The sequence below is a fragment of the Asterias amurensis genome, chromosome 2 (assembly GCF_032118995.1).
Source record: "Asterias amurensis chromosome 2, ASM3211899v1".
NCBI lineage: Eukaryota > Metazoa > Echinodermata > Asteroidea > Forcipulatida > Asteriidae > Asterias > Asterias amurensis.
The window spans coordinates 30,090,315-30,112,938 of NC_092649.1; the positions used below are offsets into that span (position 1 = coordinate 30,090,315).

The 22,624-nt window shown below is 37.7% G+C and overlaps 3 protein-coding genes across 4 annotated transcripts in view; 1 reads left to right on the top strand and 2 right to left on the bottom strand.

Moving 5' to 3' along the window:
• Positions 1-6,653, bottom strand: part of LOC139933828 (NLR family CARD domain-containing protein 4-like) — a 37,354-nt gene extending 30,701 nt beyond the window's left edge. For both annotated transcript variants that reach the window (XM_071928045.1, XM_071928046.1), the window contains exon 1: positions 6,617-6,653. The gene's annotated coding sequence lies outside the window, so the exon portion shown is untranslated. The remainder of the gene's footprint in view (positions 1-6,616) is intronic.
• LOC139933830 (uncharacterized) lies at positions 1,045-14,068 on the bottom strand. Its single transcript, XM_071928048.1, has 4 exons — positions 13,525-14,068; positions 9,872-10,036; positions 7,337-7,398; positions 1,045-6,663 (listed from the first exon to the last, which is right to left on the bottom strand). Exons 3-4 carry the CDS (start codon positions 7,368-7,370, stop codon positions 4,631-4,633), a joined length of 2,067 nt encoding a protein of 688 aa, XP_071784149.1. The 5' UTR covers positions 7,371-7,398; positions 9,872-10,036; positions 13,525-14,068; the 3' UTR covers positions 1,045-4,630.
• Positions 11,793-21,809, top strand: LOC139952815 (ABC transporter C family member 8-like). The gene is made up of 6 exons (XM_071952055.1): positions 11,793-11,826; positions 18,079-18,149; positions 19,499-19,735; positions 19,953-20,085; positions 20,999-21,051; positions 21,642-21,809. The coding sequence occupies exons 1-6, from the start codon at positions 11,793-11,795 to the stop codon at positions 21,807-21,809; spliced, it is 696 nt and encodes a 231-aa protein (XP_071808156.1).
• Positions 21,810-22,624: the final 815 nt, after the last annotated feature.

The following is a 22,624-nucleotide window of genomic DNA, read 5'->3' on the forward strand; positions in this document are numbered from 1 at the left end:
GGGTGGGTGAGCTATAAATCAAATGCACCCAAAAAGTCTTATTGTACTCGCATATCATGTGACAAGCTCAAAGAGTGTCCTCGTTGAGATGAAAGGATGATCTATCATTGGCTGAGAGCGACGTGCGGAGCAATTACACAAGCACCTTTCCATTGTTTGACCTCAGTCTTTAAATGCATTTCCCTCAACCTTTATCGCTAATTCTGTTGAACTTTGTATCTTTACGTACCATCGAAGAAAAGATCATTTGACAATGACATCGCTTGAGACATAAAATATAAAACTTACTTACTAAGCGGGGAGTCCTTTCTATAGTAGCATCATGAATTTGGCGAAGCAGTGGTTCGTAAAAGTGTGGCCACCGCCTTCATTGCAAAAGAATACAATAATGGCTTACTCTTATCACTGATAAATCTATTGTGCAATCTAAAACATCAAGGACTCTGATCAGTGGTTCTGACCCACCAGTATGCATGCCTTATAGTTTTAATCATGGTGGCTGATAATTGGGTACAATCATTAATAACGCATTGGAGCATCAGTTGACATCACTGATGCTGGGGGTAGTCTGTCTTATAAAAACCAATGTCTTGAATCAAGACAACTTGTGTAGAGGATCGGAGGTCGACTCAAGTAATGTAATGTAAAGACTGTTGTAACTTGGGTCAATATAAGACCAGGAATTCCAGTGAATATTTGAGCAGGACACTTGGCCATAATTGCTTCTCTTCACCCAGGAGTAAATGGGCTTGATTCTGTGGTTGATTTGGCTCAATGCTCTGCATATTTGACAGTATAGGCTGCATACTCCCTAGTATGTAAGGAGTTGAAAAACAGAGCAGTGATAAATATTAATGCTTATTGAGCTCAACATTTGTGGACACATCGCCATAGAAATGTCCATCGTTATTATTATCATGAAAATTGTGGTGAGTAAAAACCAAATTTCCAATACTAAAAAGAAACTTAGAAAATATACTCCTACAAAACCTAAAAATGGAAGGACTACGTTTTGGGATTGATTGGACAAAACCAAATTAAATGTAAATGTTTGTTTTTTTATTTTATCTTGAGGCTAGTTCCAACTGCCCTTAGAAATAACAACTATTACAATATTCAAGAAGACAGTTTCAGATGAACTCTGTTCAAAATACTTTTAATATTTATATTTATTCATTTCTCTCTTGAAATCTTGGATCATCCAAAGTTGTCCAGGGTTTTAAACTGATTACAGTTAAACTATTTTATTGATAAAGTTATAATTATTTCAACCCAATTTTATGAATGATTTGTCCATGTTTAATGAAAACCTGTTTGATACCAACTAGACTATAACTTTGGCACTTTGTATACATTACACAACATGCTCACCACACACAAGTATCTGTGCAAGAAATAACAAACCTGTGAATGGTAACATCAGAGTCGTGAGAAAAAAGCGCCAAACCCAATTATATGTTTCCAATGTTTTACAACTTCAGATTTCTGACTTGAGAGTTGAGATCAAAACGTATTTTTGTATCTGTTTAATTATATATATATAAAAAAAAGAAGGAAATCTAGCATTTCGGAAACAAAATATTCAGGGGATGTTTTCCAGCATAACCATCTTTATACCATGCACGTTAGGTGTAAATCTCTGAACAATAATATTTCCAACAAAAATCAAAATTAGTAATCTTACCAAAATTATGCACACCCTTTGAACTGGTTTGGTTATGGGAAATATTAACAACTAAGATTTAATACTTAAGGCATCAATGTTTGATGAAAGGTTTAGATGATAGTCCAGCAGGAAGATATTCCCATAAACCTTGTTTATTAATCATTTTCAATTTGGTAAACTGCACATGAATTAATTTCAAACAATTTGACATTAAAGCTTAAAATGGTCTTTTCCATTTGTATGAAGCTCAAATATGAATTTGAGTGACATCATGGCCATTTTTTGCAGACCCGGTCACAATAACAAAGTTGGTTTATTAATTTTTTTTATAAATACCCAGGTAGCACTATCTTTTGGAGTTTAGTTGAAATTTTCATATTTTTTGCACACTGGGGGTCTTTTTAAGATGGAATGACCCATTAGAAATACTCGTTCATAAATACCCCAGACAGTTTCGCTATTCCTATTGGTGGAAAGTGTGTCACGTGGGGGCGTTTAAACGGTTGACATGACTAGCTGGAGCTGTTTATAACCGGTAATAGCATTTGTGCGGTTTAGCCCACAATCATGTTCCCCGGGGTGATGGATCTCCGCGCGCCATTTTAGCCCATGGATACAAGAATGCATTACTATGCACACAAATGCATATCCAAAAACTGTCTCATAAAAATGGATCACATGTACAGAGCTCAGACATCAGAAAAGAGATAAGTTTTTACAGAGTTTCCTACTGAATTATGCTTTTTAACCAAAAAAGGCATTCATAAATAGGAATAAACAGTAGTGACTCGTTCTTAAACATCCGTTAAAAACCGGCAGGGTCGTGATCGTTCTACTTATTATTATAGGCCATGACCCTGCCGGTTTTAAACGGCCGTTACAGACCTTGTCCCTATCCTTTTATTTCCTTATTATTTTAACAAAGTGAACAATTTTCTTTGAATATTCACAGGTACCAAATCATACATAGGAAAAGATCAATTAAGTTATGTCAATATTCATCTTGTTTACATAATGCGTTATGTAAACGAGTTGAATTATAATGTGTTCCAGACTTAGACAAATAAAAGAATATTTGGCTGTACAAATAGTCAATGTAGCAATGTTTACAGCAGGGTCGTGGTCGTTCTATTTATTACACGGCCAAGACCCATTACAGACCTTGTCACTTCACTTTTATTCCCTTATTATTTTAACAAAGTGAACAATTTTCTTTGAATATTCACAGGTTCCAAATCATACATAGGAAAAGATCAATTAAGTTATGCCAATATTCATCTGGTTTACATAATGCGTTATGTAAACGAGATGAATTATAATGTGTTCCAGACTTAGACAAGTAAAAGAATATTTGGCTGTACAAATAGTCAATGTAACAATGTTTACAAAATAATACTCTTTTGCATTCCAGTGCATCTCCTGGCAGGCAAGATGCTTCACTGTTCATATAAGATATATGACATATTTGATCATAATTGTATTGTATTGGTTTTATTTATTCAGGGACTCCATCATTGATTCCACTGTTCTCCCTGATGGGACCCCGAGACATACAATAAAAACTATACAAGAGAAACTATACATGTCCAAGGTTAAAATTAGACTTTAGAATATTTAGTTATAGGGAAATATGGCACTGAATATTGTACACATAATCATAAATGAGAAGAACACAGTTTGAGACATACAGCTTTTTATAAATAACAAAAGTTGATAACAATTGTTAGCTCCAGTCTGCATCAAATGTAAGATTTCTTCCATGGTGAGCTATGTACAATTTGTGCCTGCAGAAAGTCCAGGCTCTGTGACACTCTTGTTAATGTGTGAAGTCATGAGTAATATAACAGCAAGGTTTGTTATATTATTTGTCTCATCCAGTATAAATTACCATAAATAACGATCCATATCCCATCAGGCCTGATACTTGACGGAGGCAACGGAGGCGATTGTCTCCATTGCCCCTTGCCATTGCCTTGGTGCCCTTGAAATGCTCCAGTAGAAATTTACAATTTCCTCATAGGGGGCCCTTTACCAAAGAGAAAATGCCTTGGTGCCCTTGCCCTTTCAAAAACGAAGCATACAGGCCTGTCCCATATTATAGATAAGTTCTTAATAAATACAAAAATATACTTTACATTGCAATATTTCAGTGGTTTATGAAATGAATTTATTTACATTTAAGCACCATTATGCCCCTCAGTTCATGGTTTGTACCATAGGAACTGTTAAATAGACGCTCTTGAACTGACGTCATACGTGACTACTCTCTACCCATGGGAACTTGACACAAAATTGTGTGACCAATTTGGGTAATGTCTTCATCAATTGGGTCAATAAAGGTACAATCCCTGATAAACCTAAAAGACATATTGCACTGCGCTGCGATGTACTGGCATAAACACTGATTTATGGTCAGTCAACTTCCTCTACTGATTACAGACAATGATTGTGTTATTAAACACACAAAACAAACAAAGCAAATTGCAAAGGTGTTTCTGTTTTAACTTATCAGATGCCATTTAGTGATGACTTCCTGTACTAAACTGGAAGTAATCAAGTTGATACATTGCCAAAATATTATTCTGATTTTGTTCATTTTGAGAGAGAAGAAAATGTAATCCTTTTGGCGGAACTCGGCCATGCAACTTTAACGGTAAAGTATTTTGTGTGTTTCTGGCTGAAATTGCTTTGTCATTTATGTAGTGTTGCTAACATTACACATGATTATTACTTGAACTTGTTTTTAACTACATGAGAAGTACAGTAACTTGTTTACTTGTTGAAACCCAAGACTTCAATGGATAATGCATCGTTGGTTTGGGAAGTAAATTTATTCTGATCCAACAGTCTTCAATAAACATGATGAGTTTCATTTGTCTCAAATAAAGGAAGTACACAGTTGTGCAGAGAAATCACAGACTCAATGACATGACAGATTCACATCTGTGAGTAATTCAGAATGAGTTACATTTGCAACAAAGTAGTTCGTATACGATTCATTTTTTCAAGTGCTTCTAGTCTTACAGAGTAATCTAAGCACAATATGGGCGAATTCAAACCGATTGATGCATCAGTGTGCTGCTTATCTCTATCTGTAGAGTAACTCATTCTGAGACTGGTAAGGTGTTTAGTCATTAGCTTCAAATGAGGCGCCCAGAATGATGCACAGCGAAACAATGGACAATTATGTCTGAGATCTAGATGTTTCAGATTGGGCATGTCACTCACTGACTCAGCAATGGGCTCCATATCACCACCTGTCAGATTACAATCCATTAATGTCAGTTCCTTAAGGTGGTTCATTTTCTTCAAATGCTGAGCCCACAATGATGCACAGCCACCCAATGCATAATTATCCCAGAGGTTCAGATGAATCAAATCGGGCATGTCACTCAGTGCCACAGCAATGGGCTCAATATCTTTATCTCGCAATTTGCACCCACGCATATTCACCTCCTCAAGGTGTCTCATTCCCTTTAAGTGCTGAGCCCACATCTTTGCACAACCACCCAAGTCTGGATTACCTTCCAGATCAAGTTCAACCAGAGTAGACACACCACTCAGTGCCACAGCAATGGGCTCAATATCTGTACCTTGCAGTGAACAGTATCTCAATTTAATATCTTGAAGGCATACCATTTCCCCCAGTTTAGGACCCCAAATGGATGCACAGCCACCCAGTGCTCTATTCAGTGATACATTTAGTTTAACCAGAGTGTTCCCCATTGACTTGGCAATGGGTGACACATCTTGAGCTTGCAGTGAACAATCAACCAAGTGCAGCTCCTTGAGGTGCTTCAGTTTCATCAATTGAGGAGCCAACGATGACACAGAGCCACCCAAGGCGTTATTGTCTGAGAGGTTTAGCTCAGTCAATGTTGATGGACTTGCCAATGATGATAGGATTTGATTAGTATTGGCAGCAGTTAAAGAGCTGTTCGACAGAGAAAGAGATTGTAAATTGGTCATTAGTTTGATTGACTTTGCCAAATCTTCACCAAACCTCTGGAAGTTAAAATAAGACACTGCCAGTCTCTTAACCATTGTGAAATAATCGTTTCCTCTGCCGAGGGCTGCCACTTGGTTCAGAAAATGAAAGAATGCATTTGTACTATCATTATTCCAACTGTAAAGTCTAACACTATCAGTCAGAATTGAACTGATAACATTTGCTGGTGGCAGTTCCTGTGACTGACTCTCGAAATAACAAATAACGACAAGTTTCGAATTTCTGCCTTGATGCACCTTTGGTAAAATATGATTTGTACATGCCTCATTGTCTCCACAACAAAACCGGAGCAGATAATCATATCGAGACACACGAGAAGAGCCTGTCAACTCAACCTCTGTCTGATCTAGGATTCTGTCAAATTCCTCAGTGTTTATCAAGCTTTGCCAGTACATCGCTGCGCAATATTCCAGAAATGTGTGGTGTATAAAAGTTACTCGTTGATAGGTTTCAAGCCCATCGATGACCCTCTCACTAGTGAGGACACCTGCATTCAGTGCTGCATCTAATGCAGTCTTTTCAAAGTCCCCTTCTGTAAAGGCAAATGACTGATCTTTAGAAAGGAGACTACCTAGAGCAACCTTTCCAATAGAAATCAAAATCATAGATATTTCATCGTCTTTGATGTCTCTTGTTTTTCTTTTGAATATGTATTGCAGTGATTTTTTATACAATCTTGTCCTTGTGTCTGGGAGGGTGTTTTCTGCATCCCATAGCAAACACATGAGCAGCAGTACCATGGGACTCTTTGCAAAATCAGACAAGGTATCTGAGAGTTGTATCTGCTTGTTAAGCTTGCTTGCCTTGTCAGGATCATTATTGAAGAATTTGTTCACATATTCCTCTTTATCTGTATCGGAAAACCCCTTAGCTTTAGAATGAGCATAGAGCTTTTCAACCAATGATGAGTTGTCAAGGGGAGGAGGGGGTGTATTAACTACCTTAGCCTTTTTTCCAACAGCTTGAACTTGATCTGGGTCTGGTTTTCCTGTTACAAAACATAAAAATATAATAAAAAATTCATCACTAACATGATTACACTCACAACACATGTCCTTTGAATAATCTGTTCAATTCAAAAAATTTAAAAACTTTTTTTGAGTTCAAGTGAACGTGTTTGAGGAGGACCACAGAGCTGGATTTTATTTACATTCTTTCCTCTTTTCAAATTCCTTTTCACCAGTCATGTGATTGCCAATCATGTGACAATCCTATGCAATGGATGTCTGAGCTATGGTGTCTCAAAGTAGACATTTAGTTTTTTTTTGTAGTAAATTTCTTTGACATGAGTGGTTTCGTATCATATCATTTCAACACATTTCACTGAATAAGTTGAAATGGAGAGATATTTGTATAAGTTTCATGGCACTCTCACTAAGCACCACACATGTAGTTTCCATACTTACAACCTGGTCCAACTTGATCAAAAGTTATTTGTGTGGCATTTCTCGTAAAATAAATTTTGGTAAAATTAATTGTCCAATTCTCAATTCAATTCAATTCAAGAATACATTTATTTCCATACTCTCATAAAAGAATAACAACAGTTACATGTATTACGGAGTAAAGCAAAACATTTCTTTAAGTAAGAGTAAACAGTTGAGTACGGCCAGTTTTGGTAAGCATTAGCATGATTCTGAATTCAATATTGAAATATTTACCTCTTTTTTTGCCTGATGAATTATTTTTCTCCATGCTGCGTCTTCCTCACCACCTTTACGATCTGAAGAAATTGTGAAACAACTTTACTGTTTGTTTTAAGTACTGAAGTCTAGCATTTAATAGTATTGTTGCGTTCCTCGCATGAGGCAAGTGTGCTGGCCTATCACATACGAGGAAGACAATAATAAAGTTGCAAGAGTCCGACTTTACTGACAACATGAACTGGTTTATTTACAGCTGAATCACTTATGACATTACAACATGTGATGTGGTAGCGCAATAATGCCACTAGTGTTACTATTAGGTTTATTAAGCCATTAGTCATAAAAGGAGAACTGAGGTACTGAGTCTATGGAGTACTATTATCTGGAACATAATATCTGGAATGTGGTTGGAACATTTACTCGGAGTATACATCGAGTTATTGTCTGGAGTTGTTACTTCTCAACATCATAACATGCTCTGAATGAGGAAAATCCTGGGCTTTTATAGAAAGCTGGTGTATAAAAATGAATTAAACATAAGCCAATTTGGGGTCTTGACCAATGGAAGACTTAATGCTGGAAAAGAGTTGTGGGTAGTAAGGTTAAAGTGATTGACAGTTGAGAGTAAGACGGGCTTGCCATTGCTTGTGTACAATTAAGAATGTGCATGAGGATATTACATTGGGAATTACACGCTAAATCACCTGTATACAAAATGCAACTACATAAGGAATACACGCAATCGATTGTGTGTACAAGGGCATGGCATGGTATTTGTGTACAATGATTACGCACATTGGCATGGCATTGCACTTCGTGTACAACAAATACGTGCATGAGGCTATGGCTTCCGCTAGCACGCAACCTTATGGCATTAGGGTTCGTGTGCTATCATTACGCACGTCATTTTGGCATTGGTTCTTGTACACAGGCAATTGGTCAAACACAAAGTTCTGCGTCGTGTGCGGAGGTGGTCTAGGTTGCAAACAAAGCTCTCACTGAATATGCATGAGTGGGAGAAGCACTGGCCCTCGGACGATCCAGGGTCCGACATCAAAATGTGCTGACTGGACAGAGGGTCCTTGTGACGTAGGTGGAAGTAAGAGCTTAGCAATTCTAGATTATATCGAATCGAACATTGATCTCAAGTCAATACATTGATTAGTTATTGGGTCAAAAGAGGGCGCTAGTAAGGCACAGGGATCAATGTGAGGTTTGTAACAGTATTAAGCAAAGTGTATTTGGGTTACCACAGTCACTTAATTTTAAGTTTGGGTTTCACTCAAGATATATTTTTATTTTTGCATCACTTTTTCAAGATATCACTGCATCATATAGAAATACTCAAACATCAACAAGTGACACATTCCACAAGCCAAAATATCTCTAGATTCCATTCATCACTGGTTTAACTCCAATCAGCCATTAAGTTAATTGTAATGTCAACATTCTTGGGAGAACCCCCCCCCCCCCCCCCAGACAGTGATCCTTTGCCCCAGGCTATGGGTTTCCAGTGTAGCAAATTCTTAAACTGGGGTTGGCCCCAAATTTGTGGTTTATGTATTGGTGTAAACTTCTTCCTTCATGCTTAAACCATGTCAAACTTGAGATGTAAAAACCGGACACATGTTTTTAAATATCAGTAAAGAAGGGAGAGCCTTGAGTGAAGTTAACCTATTAATAGTTGGTAATTAGTAAGAATTGATGTTAGATAGGAAACAAATCATTTAAAGGCAGTGTACACGTTCGGTAATTGTCAGAGACCAGTGTTCACACTTGGTGTATCCCATCATAACCATAAAATACCAAGCGGAAGCCTGTGAAAATTTGGGCTCAATTGGTCATCGAAGTTGCAAGAAAATGATGAAAGAAAAAACACCCTTGTTGGACGAATTTCTGTGCTTTCAGATAGGAATAAAAGATTTCTAGCCAGAAGTCTTTTAATATTTTAGTGAGAAATTACCTCTTTCTCAAAAACTACATTACTTCAGATGGAGTTGTTTCCCACAATGTTTTATACTATCCACCTCTCCCCATTACTCTTCACCAGGTAAGATTTTATGCTATAAATAGGAACTTACATTGTGGTTCGCATATAGGGCCTGTGTGTTTAATATTAAGGACTGGTTTGTATTGTGTTTAATGTTCTAAGGTTCTTCACCTAGGGATCTGTGTAGATCATGTGATTCAAAACGACCAATCATTTTCAATTGCTGGGGGCAAAAGGTAACATTGACAGAGGTTCTTTTATTAACTCACCTTTCATTCGCCGCTTGGTGGTTTCCATAAATATTTGAATGACTATGACAATAAATGATATATGTACTCAAACTTTACTTAATCAATGATGGTGGATGCCCCCCCCCCCCCCCCCAAACACAACCCTCTGATTACACCACTACAGTTGTGTAGTTCTTATTGATAATAAACCACCATTGGTCAACCAATTTTCTTGCTTTTTATATTCTGGGAGATAAAGGAACAATAGGTACAAACCACAAGGGGCAAAGATTGAAAGAGAGAAGGGAGCACGGATTGAGTATTACTTACCAAAGACCTTGTGGTGTCTGGCGTAGTACAGACTGCAGAGATTACTAAAACCAGATCAAACTTCAATAGTGACAAGGTGAAAGACGGTAGAAAATCAAACTTTTCCGGACTTGAGATTTCAAATATCAGACAAGAAGTAGTTGAATACAAACACATGAAGTTTCCCTGTACACATTTTGAAAATAATTGTTGTTAAACAGGAAAGATTCTACTACTGTGGTGAAGAATGCACCTTCTGCCTTCATTAGCCCTACTTATATAATAACTGTGTAATAGTCTGTATGTTAAAACTGATGGAAGGGCATTGTCTCAGTCTGGGTTTTCCCAATTCATGTCACCTGAGCAGCTGCATCGATCATGTGATACAAGTCAACCAATCAATTTCCGTAGTTTTATGTGATGTAATCTTTTTTGTTAATGATTTGCAATTCATATATTGATAATTCCCCAAAACATTTTGTTGGATTATGAAAACTTGTGTACTTGAACTTTGACTGTTGAAACAGAACATTAGACTGATGTACAATGGGATGAATCTGGCTGGTGCGTTGGTAACTGCGTTGGTTGGGAGTATCAAATGATGTTACAAACAGGGACACTAGCTAGTCATAATAAGCAGACTCTGTAACCATTTTGTTTCTTAGAAACATTAGACTGAGGTACAATGGGATGAATCTGGCTGGTGCGTTGGTAACTGCGTTGGTTGGGAGTATCAAATGATGTTACAAACAGGGACACTAGCTAGTCATAATAAGCAGACTCTGTAACCATTTCTTTTCTTAGAAACATTAGACTGAGGTACAATGGGATGAATCTGGCTGGTGCATTGGTTACTGCGTTGGTTGGGAGTTTCAAATGATGTTACAAACAGGGACACTAGCTAGTCATAATAAGCAAACTCTGTAACCATTTTGTTTCTTACAATCCCAGCTTAATTGGCGGGGGAGGGGGGGGGGGCGCCGAAGCCTCCCCTTCAGTCCTTAAAATGGTTCAATACATTTTAAAAGTAACCCCAACAACAAAACAGATTGTACAATCCTAGTTGATCTTTCTCCACAAGTAAATAAAGCCAGTCTGTTTTTACGAGCAGTTTACCATCGATAGTCAAACTCGTTAGCGAGTGACAGCCTATAGATATGTAGAGGTCAGTGGTCTCAAATGCACTTTTCATTGGCTTAATTAAAGGAGTGCGGGGGTAACCTGAAAGCCTCTCTCTACTTTTCCTGAGTGCATGGACATATTTGATCATGATTTTTCGGCAATATCTCAAAAGCGAGGCCACCTTTAGAAATGAGATTTTCAGATGTTAGTTTTATTGTATACATCTACATTTATCAAACGGTTCTAACAAACTTAAAGGTATGTGTACTTTGCCTTCAAAGGGTCTGTTATAATGACTCTGAAAATTAGTGCCAATAAAAACTTATGAGGTAAGAAATACAAGCAGCTTTGGATAGTAATACATTTTGAGAAACATTTCACTTTAAAGTACTACAGTTATGGAAAACGATATCACTTTTTATCCTCCAAATTTGAATATTGTGTATTCCTCAATGAATTTTCCTGAGTGCACATATTCACTCCAGGCTTTATCTGAAAAACATGACCACCTTTTGACAAATTTCACAGGTTAGTTTTATTGTACAAAAACTGCATATATATAGGATCTAAAAATTGCACACTTCCAAAAACCAAAGTTATACAAAGCTTTTAAAGTTGACACCTTGGTACTTTCCATAAACATTTTGAATGGCTATGGAAAATTTTAACTGTCAAACACAGTTGTAATTCAAGATGCAATCTTGCAAGGAATATGTACACAATGTACTAGTAAACTCTGCATACAAATAACTTGGTAATGATCCATTTTACCTGGCGACGTCACTGCACATATGATAATTCAGATTAACACTTATGTAAAATGCCTGGTTCACTATCAACTGATGTACTGAAAGGTATGTAAAACTATGTCTTGCACTGGATTTGTCTTTATTTTAGTTTAAAGCCAACTCCCTGCCTAGATACAGGTCGCAAAATGTACCAAATATATTTTAATAGTTTAGGCAGAGTATTACTGATGTACTCAAAAATACATAAAACTATGTCTTGCATTGGATTTTTCTTGGTTAAGTTTAAAGCCACCTCCTCTGTCTAGTTAGCCACTGGGAACTTTTCCCCGGTCGCCATATGTACTGATTTTCTTATATTAAACTGTGTTATCTGCCGGGTAGCGGGGTACCATGTGTGAATATGAGAGGCTGACTATTTAACCATGCCTCGTGACCTTTGACTCCACATCTCCTACTATGTCTTGTGAAGAGTAACCATCGATGATCCAAAACGGATCCACACTACATCTCACTGACTAAAGCCTGGTTCATACTTCATGCGAATGCGAATGCGAATGCGAATGCGATACAAATGTTGACGTCACAAATTCGCAACGAATAATTCGCAGCAGTTGAACTCTGCTCTACTCCCTTGCAAATAATCGCTGCGAAAGGAGGGTGTGACGTCAAATTCACGTCAAATTCGCTTCGCATTCGCAGGAAGTATGAACTGGGTTTACATCCTTCTGGGATCACCAGAGAGCTAAACACTTGAAGTGGGACATCACATATTATGCTCTGGCCTTACCTACGTAGCTTACTGACAAAAACTATTCATAGCACACTTAAATATTCACAGCATGCAGGGAAAGTCACATACAAGTACATGAAAATTTGCGCCAAAAATATTCACGACTTGGGTTGGGGGGGGGGGGGGCGTTTGATAAGTACTCCATGTATATTTTCTTTAATATTTAAGTCTTTGGTGTTCCTCCATGCCAACTAAAGACTTCTCACCTATATGTCTGATATTAATTTGCAGTTGAATTTTAAAAACTGTTCATAAATACCCCAGACAGTTTCTCTACTCCTGGTGGAGAGCGCGTCACGCGGGGGTGTTTAAACGGTTGATAATGACCAGTGTTTATAACCAGCTGGCTTCCACGTGTCAGGCGCGCAAGATTATCACGCAGAACGCAATTCATAAGTATTAGTAACATCGTGTAATCTATTTCTAAGCGGGCATGCGAACACACAACCCACGCGCAACAGACTCTTCACAGTTTTTGAAAAAAATATTTCAAACCTCGAATTTTGAACTGCCAAAGTGTCTGTAATTGTATTTTTTTAACGTTTTTTTTAACAAAAGGGCATTTATGAATGGGAATAAAGAGTAGTGACTCGTTCTTAAACGTCCGTTTAAAACCTTGCAGGCGTTGCCGGTTTTAAACGGCCGTTTAAGAACTCGTCGCTACACTTTTATTCCCTTATTAATAAACATGAAGAATCTATCAAACCACCTCTGCAGCCAGTGGTGTAAGTAGACACTCATTGGGAAGCGGGGTTAAAGACATTATTTGGGAGTGATTATATTGTTCAATCCATCTGAGCACCCTCCCCTTCTGGTTTAATGCCACGGCATGTAGCTGATGCAAAGACACGGGTTGTGATAATATTTATAGAAATACCACTAGATAATTAATCTGGTTGCTTTTGATATCTGGGATAAAATATTATTTTTTTTGAAGGGACCAAGAAACATGCAAATCAGAGGGGGCGTCAAGGGATTGGGAGAGAAGTAGTTATTGATTGAGTATTACTTACCAAAGACCTGGTGGTGCCTGGCGTAGTAAAGACTGCTGAGATTACTTAAACCAGATCAAACTTCAATAGTGACATGGTGGAAGATGGTAGAAAGTATAGCTTTCTGGATTAAGGATTTCAAAAATAGACAAGAAGTGAGATCATTGAACACAAAAATGCACTGAAGTCTGCCAACAAAATTGCAACAACAGTCATAAGACAGGAAAGATTCAACCGCTGTGTCGAAGAATAAATTCTGGCTTCAGTAGGCCTACTTATATAATGCCTTTGGAATAGTCTGTGTGTTAAAACTGATAGAGGGGCGTTGTCTTAGTCTGGGTTTCCCAATTCATGTCACCTGAGCAGCTGCATCGATCATGTGATTCAAATTAACCAATCAACAGTTGTAAAAAAGAAATTCTGGCATTTTTCCATAAATTTTTGTTAATATTTTGCAATTCACTTTGTTATTTCCCATAAACTTTTTTTGTTTGGACTATGAAAACTTGTGTACTTTAACATTGACTGTTTAAACAGAAGATTACATCATGTCATTTAAATCAACCAATCATCAGTTTGTAAAGTTTGTTTTGTGGCATTTTTCCAGAATTTTGTTGGTTAATGTTTGGCAGTTCATACTTTATTATTTCCCATAAACATTTTTTTTTTGGACTATGAAAACTTGTCTATTTGAACATTGACTGTTTAAACAGAAGATTACATCGTGTCATTTAAATTAACCAATCATCAGTTTGTAAAGTTATGTTCTGGCATTTGTCCATAGATTTTCGTTAATGATTTGCAGTTCACTTTGTTATTACCCGTAAACTTTTTTTGGGGACTATGAAAAACTTGTGCACTTGAACATTGACTGTTTAAACAGAAGATAACACTAAGGTACATGGGGAAGAATCTGGCTGGTGCATTGTTATGACTCTCCTTCAGTACGTTCATTCCATTAGCTGTATGGGGACTATCAAATGATATTACAATCAGGGACTCTAGCTAGTGATAATGAGCATGCTCTGTGACCATTTTGTTTTTTACAATCCTCAATCCAAGTTGATCATCCTCCATGATTTTATTTTTTAGTAAAACCAGTCTATTTTTCCAGCAGTTTTGTAGACAAGTCCCTCCCTAGTTCCTATCATAATGATGTGGTCTAAAACACTATTGCCATGTGGGGGGTGAGATTTAAAAGAAACAACAACTATAGACTGTATTGACTGTACAGGGTCCACTGTCTGGCTACAATCAGACACTTGAAGAAGTAAGTGGAAATCAAATACTTAGTGGATGGGGCGGAGGTGTTCCCAATATTTATTAATTGAGCTAAAGGAGGCTAAAAACATGGGGGGACATTTGATATTGTGGTCTCCCCCCCCCCCCCACCGTGCTAAATTGGGGGGGGGGGGGAGACACATGTCCCCCTGTCTTCCTGTCCTCCTCACCCCTATGATTGATGCCCATGAGAGGTAAAATGAGAGGTTTTGTAGTGAGTAGTGTACTAATTGCAATCAGTAACCACAAAAAGAAGCTCTCAGTTTTTTAACTTCTGACAGCAAAAAAAATTAGCATGTCACAAAAAGGATTCAAAAGAAGAGAAATGTAGACATTTTTGTAAGTGCCCAGAAAGACTTATTACTGTTTTCTAAATTTTGTTCAGTGTATTATCAAAACTGTTCAAGAATTTCTAAGCTTCACTGATAGCCGAACAAAATGAAAACTCCAAGAGGCAAAACAAACTCTCACAAATGTACAGAGTCTAATTGGGGCTGGAATGCCCAGTGACTTTGGCATCGAGCCAGTAAGCTCATGATTAGACAACTCCCATGTTTGTGTGTTTTTGTTCTTTTGTTGACTTTCAGTCTGACACAAATCTTGCAATTCTGTGGAGTATTGAAGAAAAGGAGATAAATTTTCTCTTAGTGTTTGTTCAAATAGTTTAAAATGTCAAACTGTGTAGTTTTGATTCTGGTCGGGTAAACATTTTGAGATACAATCTTGACGGTCTGGTGGATCCTCCCCAAAACAAAACACCTCAAATAAACAAACACCCCAACAAACAAGCAAACAAAAACTACAACAACAATTTGAACCCTATTTGTTTACCAATCCTGTTCAGAAACAATTTTACAAAACCCTTGCTTTACGGAACAACATTCTTGGTAAAGGAACCTTCAATATTAGTCTCGTGAATTTCAGAGAAATTCTGGAATACATGTGCATACAACTGTACTCTGCAAGAGGAGTCGGTTGAAATTGGTTGCAGAGGTGCTTATATTTGTATGTGTTCCATGAACATGGGAAATGTATTAGATTCCTTTTCTTTTAATCATGCATCTATAAAATAATACATTATATGAGTGTAACAAAAACCAAAACATGTGGAGTGTGTATATGCTTCTATGTAGTTATGCTTTGAAAAACAGGAAATATTTTTATTGAAAGCAATGTGTACTATTTGCACAGACTGCTTCTTTTGATGATATCTCCAAGTCAACCCAAAGTAGTTAGTGACATATTGACATGTATAAAGAATGTACACACAAAATACCATCATACAAACTTTTCGCTTGACTGTGCAAATATTTTTCAAATCGGTCTCAAAAGGAGACAGTTCTGAGACAGCAAATAATCAGGGGCCAATTGAATTAATGTAAACAGTCTGGGCTGAAAGTCAAGGCATAGTACTTCAGTGAAGCCTGGCAGTGATGAAACGATAACAAAAGAACTATAGCAATAACTCTATGGTTATAACTGGGGTACACTTGACAAAACATTAATACATTGAATCATCATAAACAACAAACTTGTTTACCAAGCCGTTCCTCCTTGTAATATGTCAATCAACAGAATCTTGTTTAATAATTAACAGACTATGATATATAGTATTTGAAAGGGTTTCAAGCAAGACTTTGGTCAAATCGTTCCATTTTGCTTGTTTTCCATTGATTGAATTCCATTGCATGCACTACACATTAGTATAACCGGCTCTATTGACATTTCATCATACCATGTAGGTTTTTGTTAAAACCCTCACGGGAAGCACTTGTACTGCAACTGTCTCAGCAAATCAGTAATTAGAGCAACTCTTTCAAAAACTCTAACTTTACCACATGCTTGCAGAAAGTCCCATTCAATGCATTTCACATCAGTTCAAAGGGTCAACTTAGAAAGTTCTACTTCCAATAGTTTTCCCAACTTTCAAACCAAATGATTATTCATGTGTTTTCTATTCATGTTATGTAAATAATGAAATGCAAAAACAAAAATCATAATTAATTTTGCAAAATAATAAAGTTAAGTATTTATAAACCTGAAAAGTAGATTAAAGGGACACATGAATTTTGTCAAACCAGTTTCAAGCCTAATAATGACAGTCAACTTTGCAAGCTTATGTGTTAAAAGAGAAGTCAGTCTTACCCTTGCTCTATGGTCTTACTGAAGATGCAGTATGGCGATTGCCAAGGGGAATAAATACTATTCCAAGTATACAATAATACTAAAATATAATGCACAATTTTTTGGGGGCTCTTAAGGGACACACCGGCTCAGGGTGGGGAATCATAAATTATGTTTTTATAGATGGTTGCTGTAAAAATAAATCATCAAAATGTCACGTATTTAGCGAAAAATGATTTAAAAAAACCAAAGCGGCCATATAACAAGCTTCAGTTACACGGACTCTTTGAATGTGAATCTTACGCTAGATTTGTCACCATTATTTACATTTTGTAGCGATAATTTGAATACATGATCTTTTTCGTCAATTATTCGTAAATAATTTTGTAAAAAAAAGATTTAAATTTGGTTAAGTAAGTTACTTTTAGACGGCTGAAAGTAAAACTAGCCCGGAAGGTCACGTGATTGTTTGTACCACTTTTTGGTTAGAACAATCACGCGACCTGCGTTTTTGTATTAAAATGCTCAAAAACGGCTAAATTTGATGATTTTTTTTTAAGGACTGTTCTTCTTCATTCCTGGAGGACCGTTGAAGTGATATCTTAGTCTATTTTGTAGCCCAAATAGCCCAATTCGGCTGGTGTGTCCCTTTAAGGCGTGCCCGGATGCCAAGCCAGATAGATTGATAGATTTGGCCCCCTAGAATTTTGGTCAGGATCAATCCTTGTTTGAGGTGCAGGGGGGTGACAAAAACTAAATGTAAAGTTTTGACTGCACCGAAATGAAATTTGATGTCCGAAACTAAACAAGGAGTTACAGAGGCCTAAAACGCTTGTGCAAAATTCTTGTAAAATTGAATGGCTATTTTAAATGAAAACTATCAGGAAATAAAAATTGACAATTGGCAGGGGGAGATACTTATAAATAACATACAAAATTAATTGCAAACTAGTAAATTGACAAATACCAGAAAGTTCTCTAAAAAGGACTACAGTTCACGCAGGTCCTGAGTGTCCACTAAGACATTTTTATATGACTTCCCAGTGCCTTGTTCATGTTAAGTTTATTCATCAATTGCTTGAGGGCCTGTTACACATTCTCAAAAGAGAGATCTTTCCACAACCATGTTGTTAAAGTCACTGAATGTGTATCTTTAATTCTTTGCTGTAGATTCCTTGCCTCCAGAACAATGCTGTTTGGGAGCACTGATCTCAGGACTGGATGGCAGGTTGCAGTGGAAGGTATTGAACACAAATAAAAGAAAATAATAATGAACACAAATACAGTGGGGACATCAACAAGATTAGGGACTACAGAAAAGGCACTTGTTGATGAGTCAAAACCCTTACAAATAAACCCTTCACATTGGTATGATCATGGAGGTAGCCACTTTGTGCAGTAAATCATGACTACATGGGTTGTTGGGAGTCCCAAGAAGACTGTCCCCTGAGTCACAGTTACATGAGCTGATCCCCCTGCAGGTATCTAGCCAGTATTAATAGAGTTTGGTGTAACAATAATGGACACCAGTGATGGGAAGCAACCACACCCTACAATCAGAATCTGGATATTTTGTGAAGAGGTTCTCTTCCGAAAACATCAAATGGACTTTCTGGTTTTGGTTTGCACTGCGCTCACTCGTACAAGAAGGGTTGGTTCACTAATTGTTTTAAGATATGGCTTTGGAGTGGTTCTCTGGAACGCATCCCTCTTACAGCATCGTCAAGAAAAACATAACTCGACTTGAAGATTTCTCTCATGGTATATTCCGCATCCTCTTCTCACTCATTCTCCTGGTGGTTGGATGCTGCACAAAGTATCGTCAAGTCAACACGAAACATCTACTGGTGTATCCTGGCCATAGCATAAGATGGCTCATATCAGCATTACTCCTGGTGATCCTTCTTGCATCCATTGGTGAGGGCGTCATGACTGATGAGACATACCAAGTCTTGAATCAACCCACTCAGCCTCATCTCTACGTTCACAGTGTCTTGAGCTTCATAGCAGTCTTGGTGTCCCTCATCTATTATCATCACATGGAACTATGGCAGATACCGGAGATGTCTTTTGTGCTGATATTTTATTGGTTATGTTCGCTTGGAGATGACATAATGCAATTGTTGACTTTAGGAAACCATGATCAGATCGATGTGAACGTAGTTTTGTTTGACTTAACCGTCTTTAAGATTGTCATCCATGTCGTATTGGTTATTCTAGAGCTGAATATATTCAGAATACAGGTAAAAAAAAATGAGTAAAACGCTCACTGAGCTATAACAGAAAATTAGTTTTATATATCTCATCAAATATAACATTGCAGGCATAAATATTTCATGGGATGTTTTCTACTATCATCATCATTAGACCATGGAGGTAGATTCTACCTCCATGATTAGACTGTGTAAGTTGTATAAATCTGTGATCTCAGACAATATTTTTCTCCTTCAAATTTCTGTAATGTTCCTTTAAAATGGAATTATTTAAAATTTTGGTTGTAAATAAAGCATTTTTAGTTTTTATAATTTAAACTCAACCTAAAATCAGTTGACGATCTCACATCGAAAAACCTTCTTTTTTTCTCTTTAAGTTTTGGTACTGCTCTCAAAGAGAAGACGTACCAAGTTTGAACCTGAATCAGCCCGATATGAAGTACTTGCATAACCACGTCAGCTTCTTCTCGTCTGTCACCCTGTGGTGGGTCAACTGGCTTCTTCAACTAGGCTACAAGAAACATCTGGAGCTGAGTGACTTAGGAATAGCAGACGAACGACACGAGGCAAGATTCAACCACGAACGATTTTGTAAAGCTTTTCTGGAAGAATTAGTGAGTATGGACACAAACCATAGTGGACCACTGGTATTGTACATCTGACTTTGGTCAAATACATTCAATCGTTAACTTCTTTTTTTCCAATTTCAAAACAGTTGAAAACAGTCTGAAATCTTAAAATTTGTGTTTTAAAAAGGTGGTCATAGATAAATTAAAAATCTGAACTACTATCACTATTATTAATAGTTCCAGTGCCCATGTTATGTTTTAGGAAAGTGCTAAGAGAAGTGGAAAGCATGCATCACTCATGAAAGTCTATGCCAGGGTGTACGACCAACGACTTCTTTGGGCAGCAGTGGTGAAGCTGATTGGTGAACTAGTCTCTCTCATCTGTCCAATCACAGGTTATTAACAGCTTATGTTACCACTCTCAAGTACCCCACTGCACAATCCTCACAAGTGAGTTGATATACAGTCATCGCATTTCCTAGGCCTACCTAATATCCCCCCCCCCCCAAAAAAAAAAAAAAATAATAATAATAATAATAAATAAATAAATAAAAAATAAAAATAAAAATAAAAATAAAAATAAAATAAAAATAAATAAATAAATAAATAAATAAATAAAACAATAATAATAAAATAAATAAATAAGTTACTATGATTTTTTTTGGACGCTTGCAGTTCAAACAATTATTCATTTGAACACTCGCAGATCAAAAACATTATTCATTGGACACAGAAAACCGTTGTGGTGTCACCTTGGTTAGTTTAATCATTGTTGGGTGGGCTTGCTAAACTCTGTCCAGTTTGTTTTTTCATGACATGCACATTTTCCCCAGGGTTTTCCTGGGGTGTCCTATTGATTTGCTTTGCCTGCCACAGGCTGTGTTTATCCAGAGCTGGTTAGACGGGAGATTCTGCCCCCAATATGACAAACTGTGTACAAACCATAAAGTTATATAGAAGAACTAGAGCGCGCACTGGCCTATATACGGACCCCGGTATGCGAGCAGGCGGCCATTTTCTAAGTTGACAAAACAGCTATCTCACAGCGTGTGTTTGTGCGGCCATTTTGTAAGTTGAACAAACAGCATCGCGTGAGCGTTCAATAAAAAAAAACCTCAAACGTGTATTTCATATTCAACGCGCGTGCAGAATGACGCGCTTATCATCTTGCGGTCCCGTGGCATTTGTGCACGAAGCATCACTCGTGCGCCCTCTAGTTCTTATAATATAACTCTGTGGTACAAACTAATTCCAATAGCGCCCTCTATTGAATCCTGCTCCTCCAGCCCATGTTAATTTCCCATATAGGGGACAGAATCTCCGGTGGATGGAAGTCCCTGGGACACTGGATGTATATCCAGGCGTGGATCCAGGGGGGGGGGGGGGGGGAGGGTTAGGCCACCGATAGTCTTCTATGTACGAATCTCACGAGCCCCAAACTCTGCATTGGATTCACTGTAACAAATGATGCATCCTGGCACTTTTTGAAGGAACTCTTGTGTAATAGACCTTTCCCATGAAATATGTAAATTGCACATACCGGGTGCGCACTAACATTTTGGTTGGCAAAATAATGGCACACGCCAAATGGCTGCGTGACGCAGACGAGTTGGCGTGTCTACTTAGTGCACAACTCTATGGCGTTTGCCAACCAATAGGGTCTGTACGCATGCGTGAATGTAATTAGCATATTTCATGGGAAGGGTCCACTGTTTAGATTTGCAACACTAACATAAACCATTTAGAAACCAATTAACATACCAATTAGTTAATGATACAACATATTTTTTGTCGTTGGAGCAGTCAGCAGTGTCACGTGTTGCTTCCTTTCCAATTGCAGGGATTAAAAAGCCAACTTATAGTTCATGGAATTTGATGCCAAGTGATAGGAAGTATGTCTTCTTCAGCAACGTCAGCAGTAAACAAAAACTCCATTGTGTTTCATTTTCAGGTTAGCCAGGGGCATCATGTCACATTGGAAGAGTTTTATAAGAATGATTTCGTCGTCGTTTTCATCATGTTCCTCGCTAGCTTTGTCAGCTCACTCTGCTCAGAGAACTGTAACCACAGGGGACCAGTCTCACACGTCACTAAGGCTGTGTCTGCAATGGTGGCTTAGTCTACGGCTAGATCGCACACGTCTGCCTATTCTTCAACACTGGCAGACATGCTCATCTAGCCGTAGCTGTAGTCGAAGTCGCTGTTTCAGACACGATCTAGCTTTCAAATCAGTGACTCATCATAATGGAGTTGTTGCTTTTCCCCGATTTATAGTAACCCAGAATGTTATCTTTTACCACAGACAAACAACAGCTCAGCATTTGATGAGTATTTTGGTGGCTATGTTTGCCTGAGCTTAGTCGATTTGACTCTGAAAATGCTGGCGTATTCGGTTCTGTTGTTGGCAGCTATCAAGGCTTCAAAGAGACTAGTTGAAAGAATGCTTCAAAACATCGTGAAAGCACCTTTTAGGTGAGCATGTTTATCTTTCTTTTGTGGTTTGTCCTATAAGTAATACCTTGTTCTCAGCGCGTATCCAAGGCCAAGTTAACGGAAGAACAGTCGTTAGTTCAACTAAGTTAGCCCAAACTGTCAAGTCCACGATAGTTGGATTATGCTTTGACTATTTGGAACCATCCTACTGCCATGCTTGTTATCAATAGCTATTTTCATAGCATAGTGGACCATTTATGAGAAAATGATAATGTACATAGAGTTGCCAGTGACATGTAATGACCACAGTTGTTCGCACCTGAACTTCTGTGTGCATGCTCTAGGGATGTCACTAAACAACCATGGGGTGCGTATTGGCGGCTGTAACCCGAATTAATGTTTTGGTCATTGGCTGTGAGTAACCGATGGCCAACTCAACTAAAACAACTTTTGGTTACGACCGCGAAAGTGCACCCTTTGTTTTGCGCAAACTTGACCCTG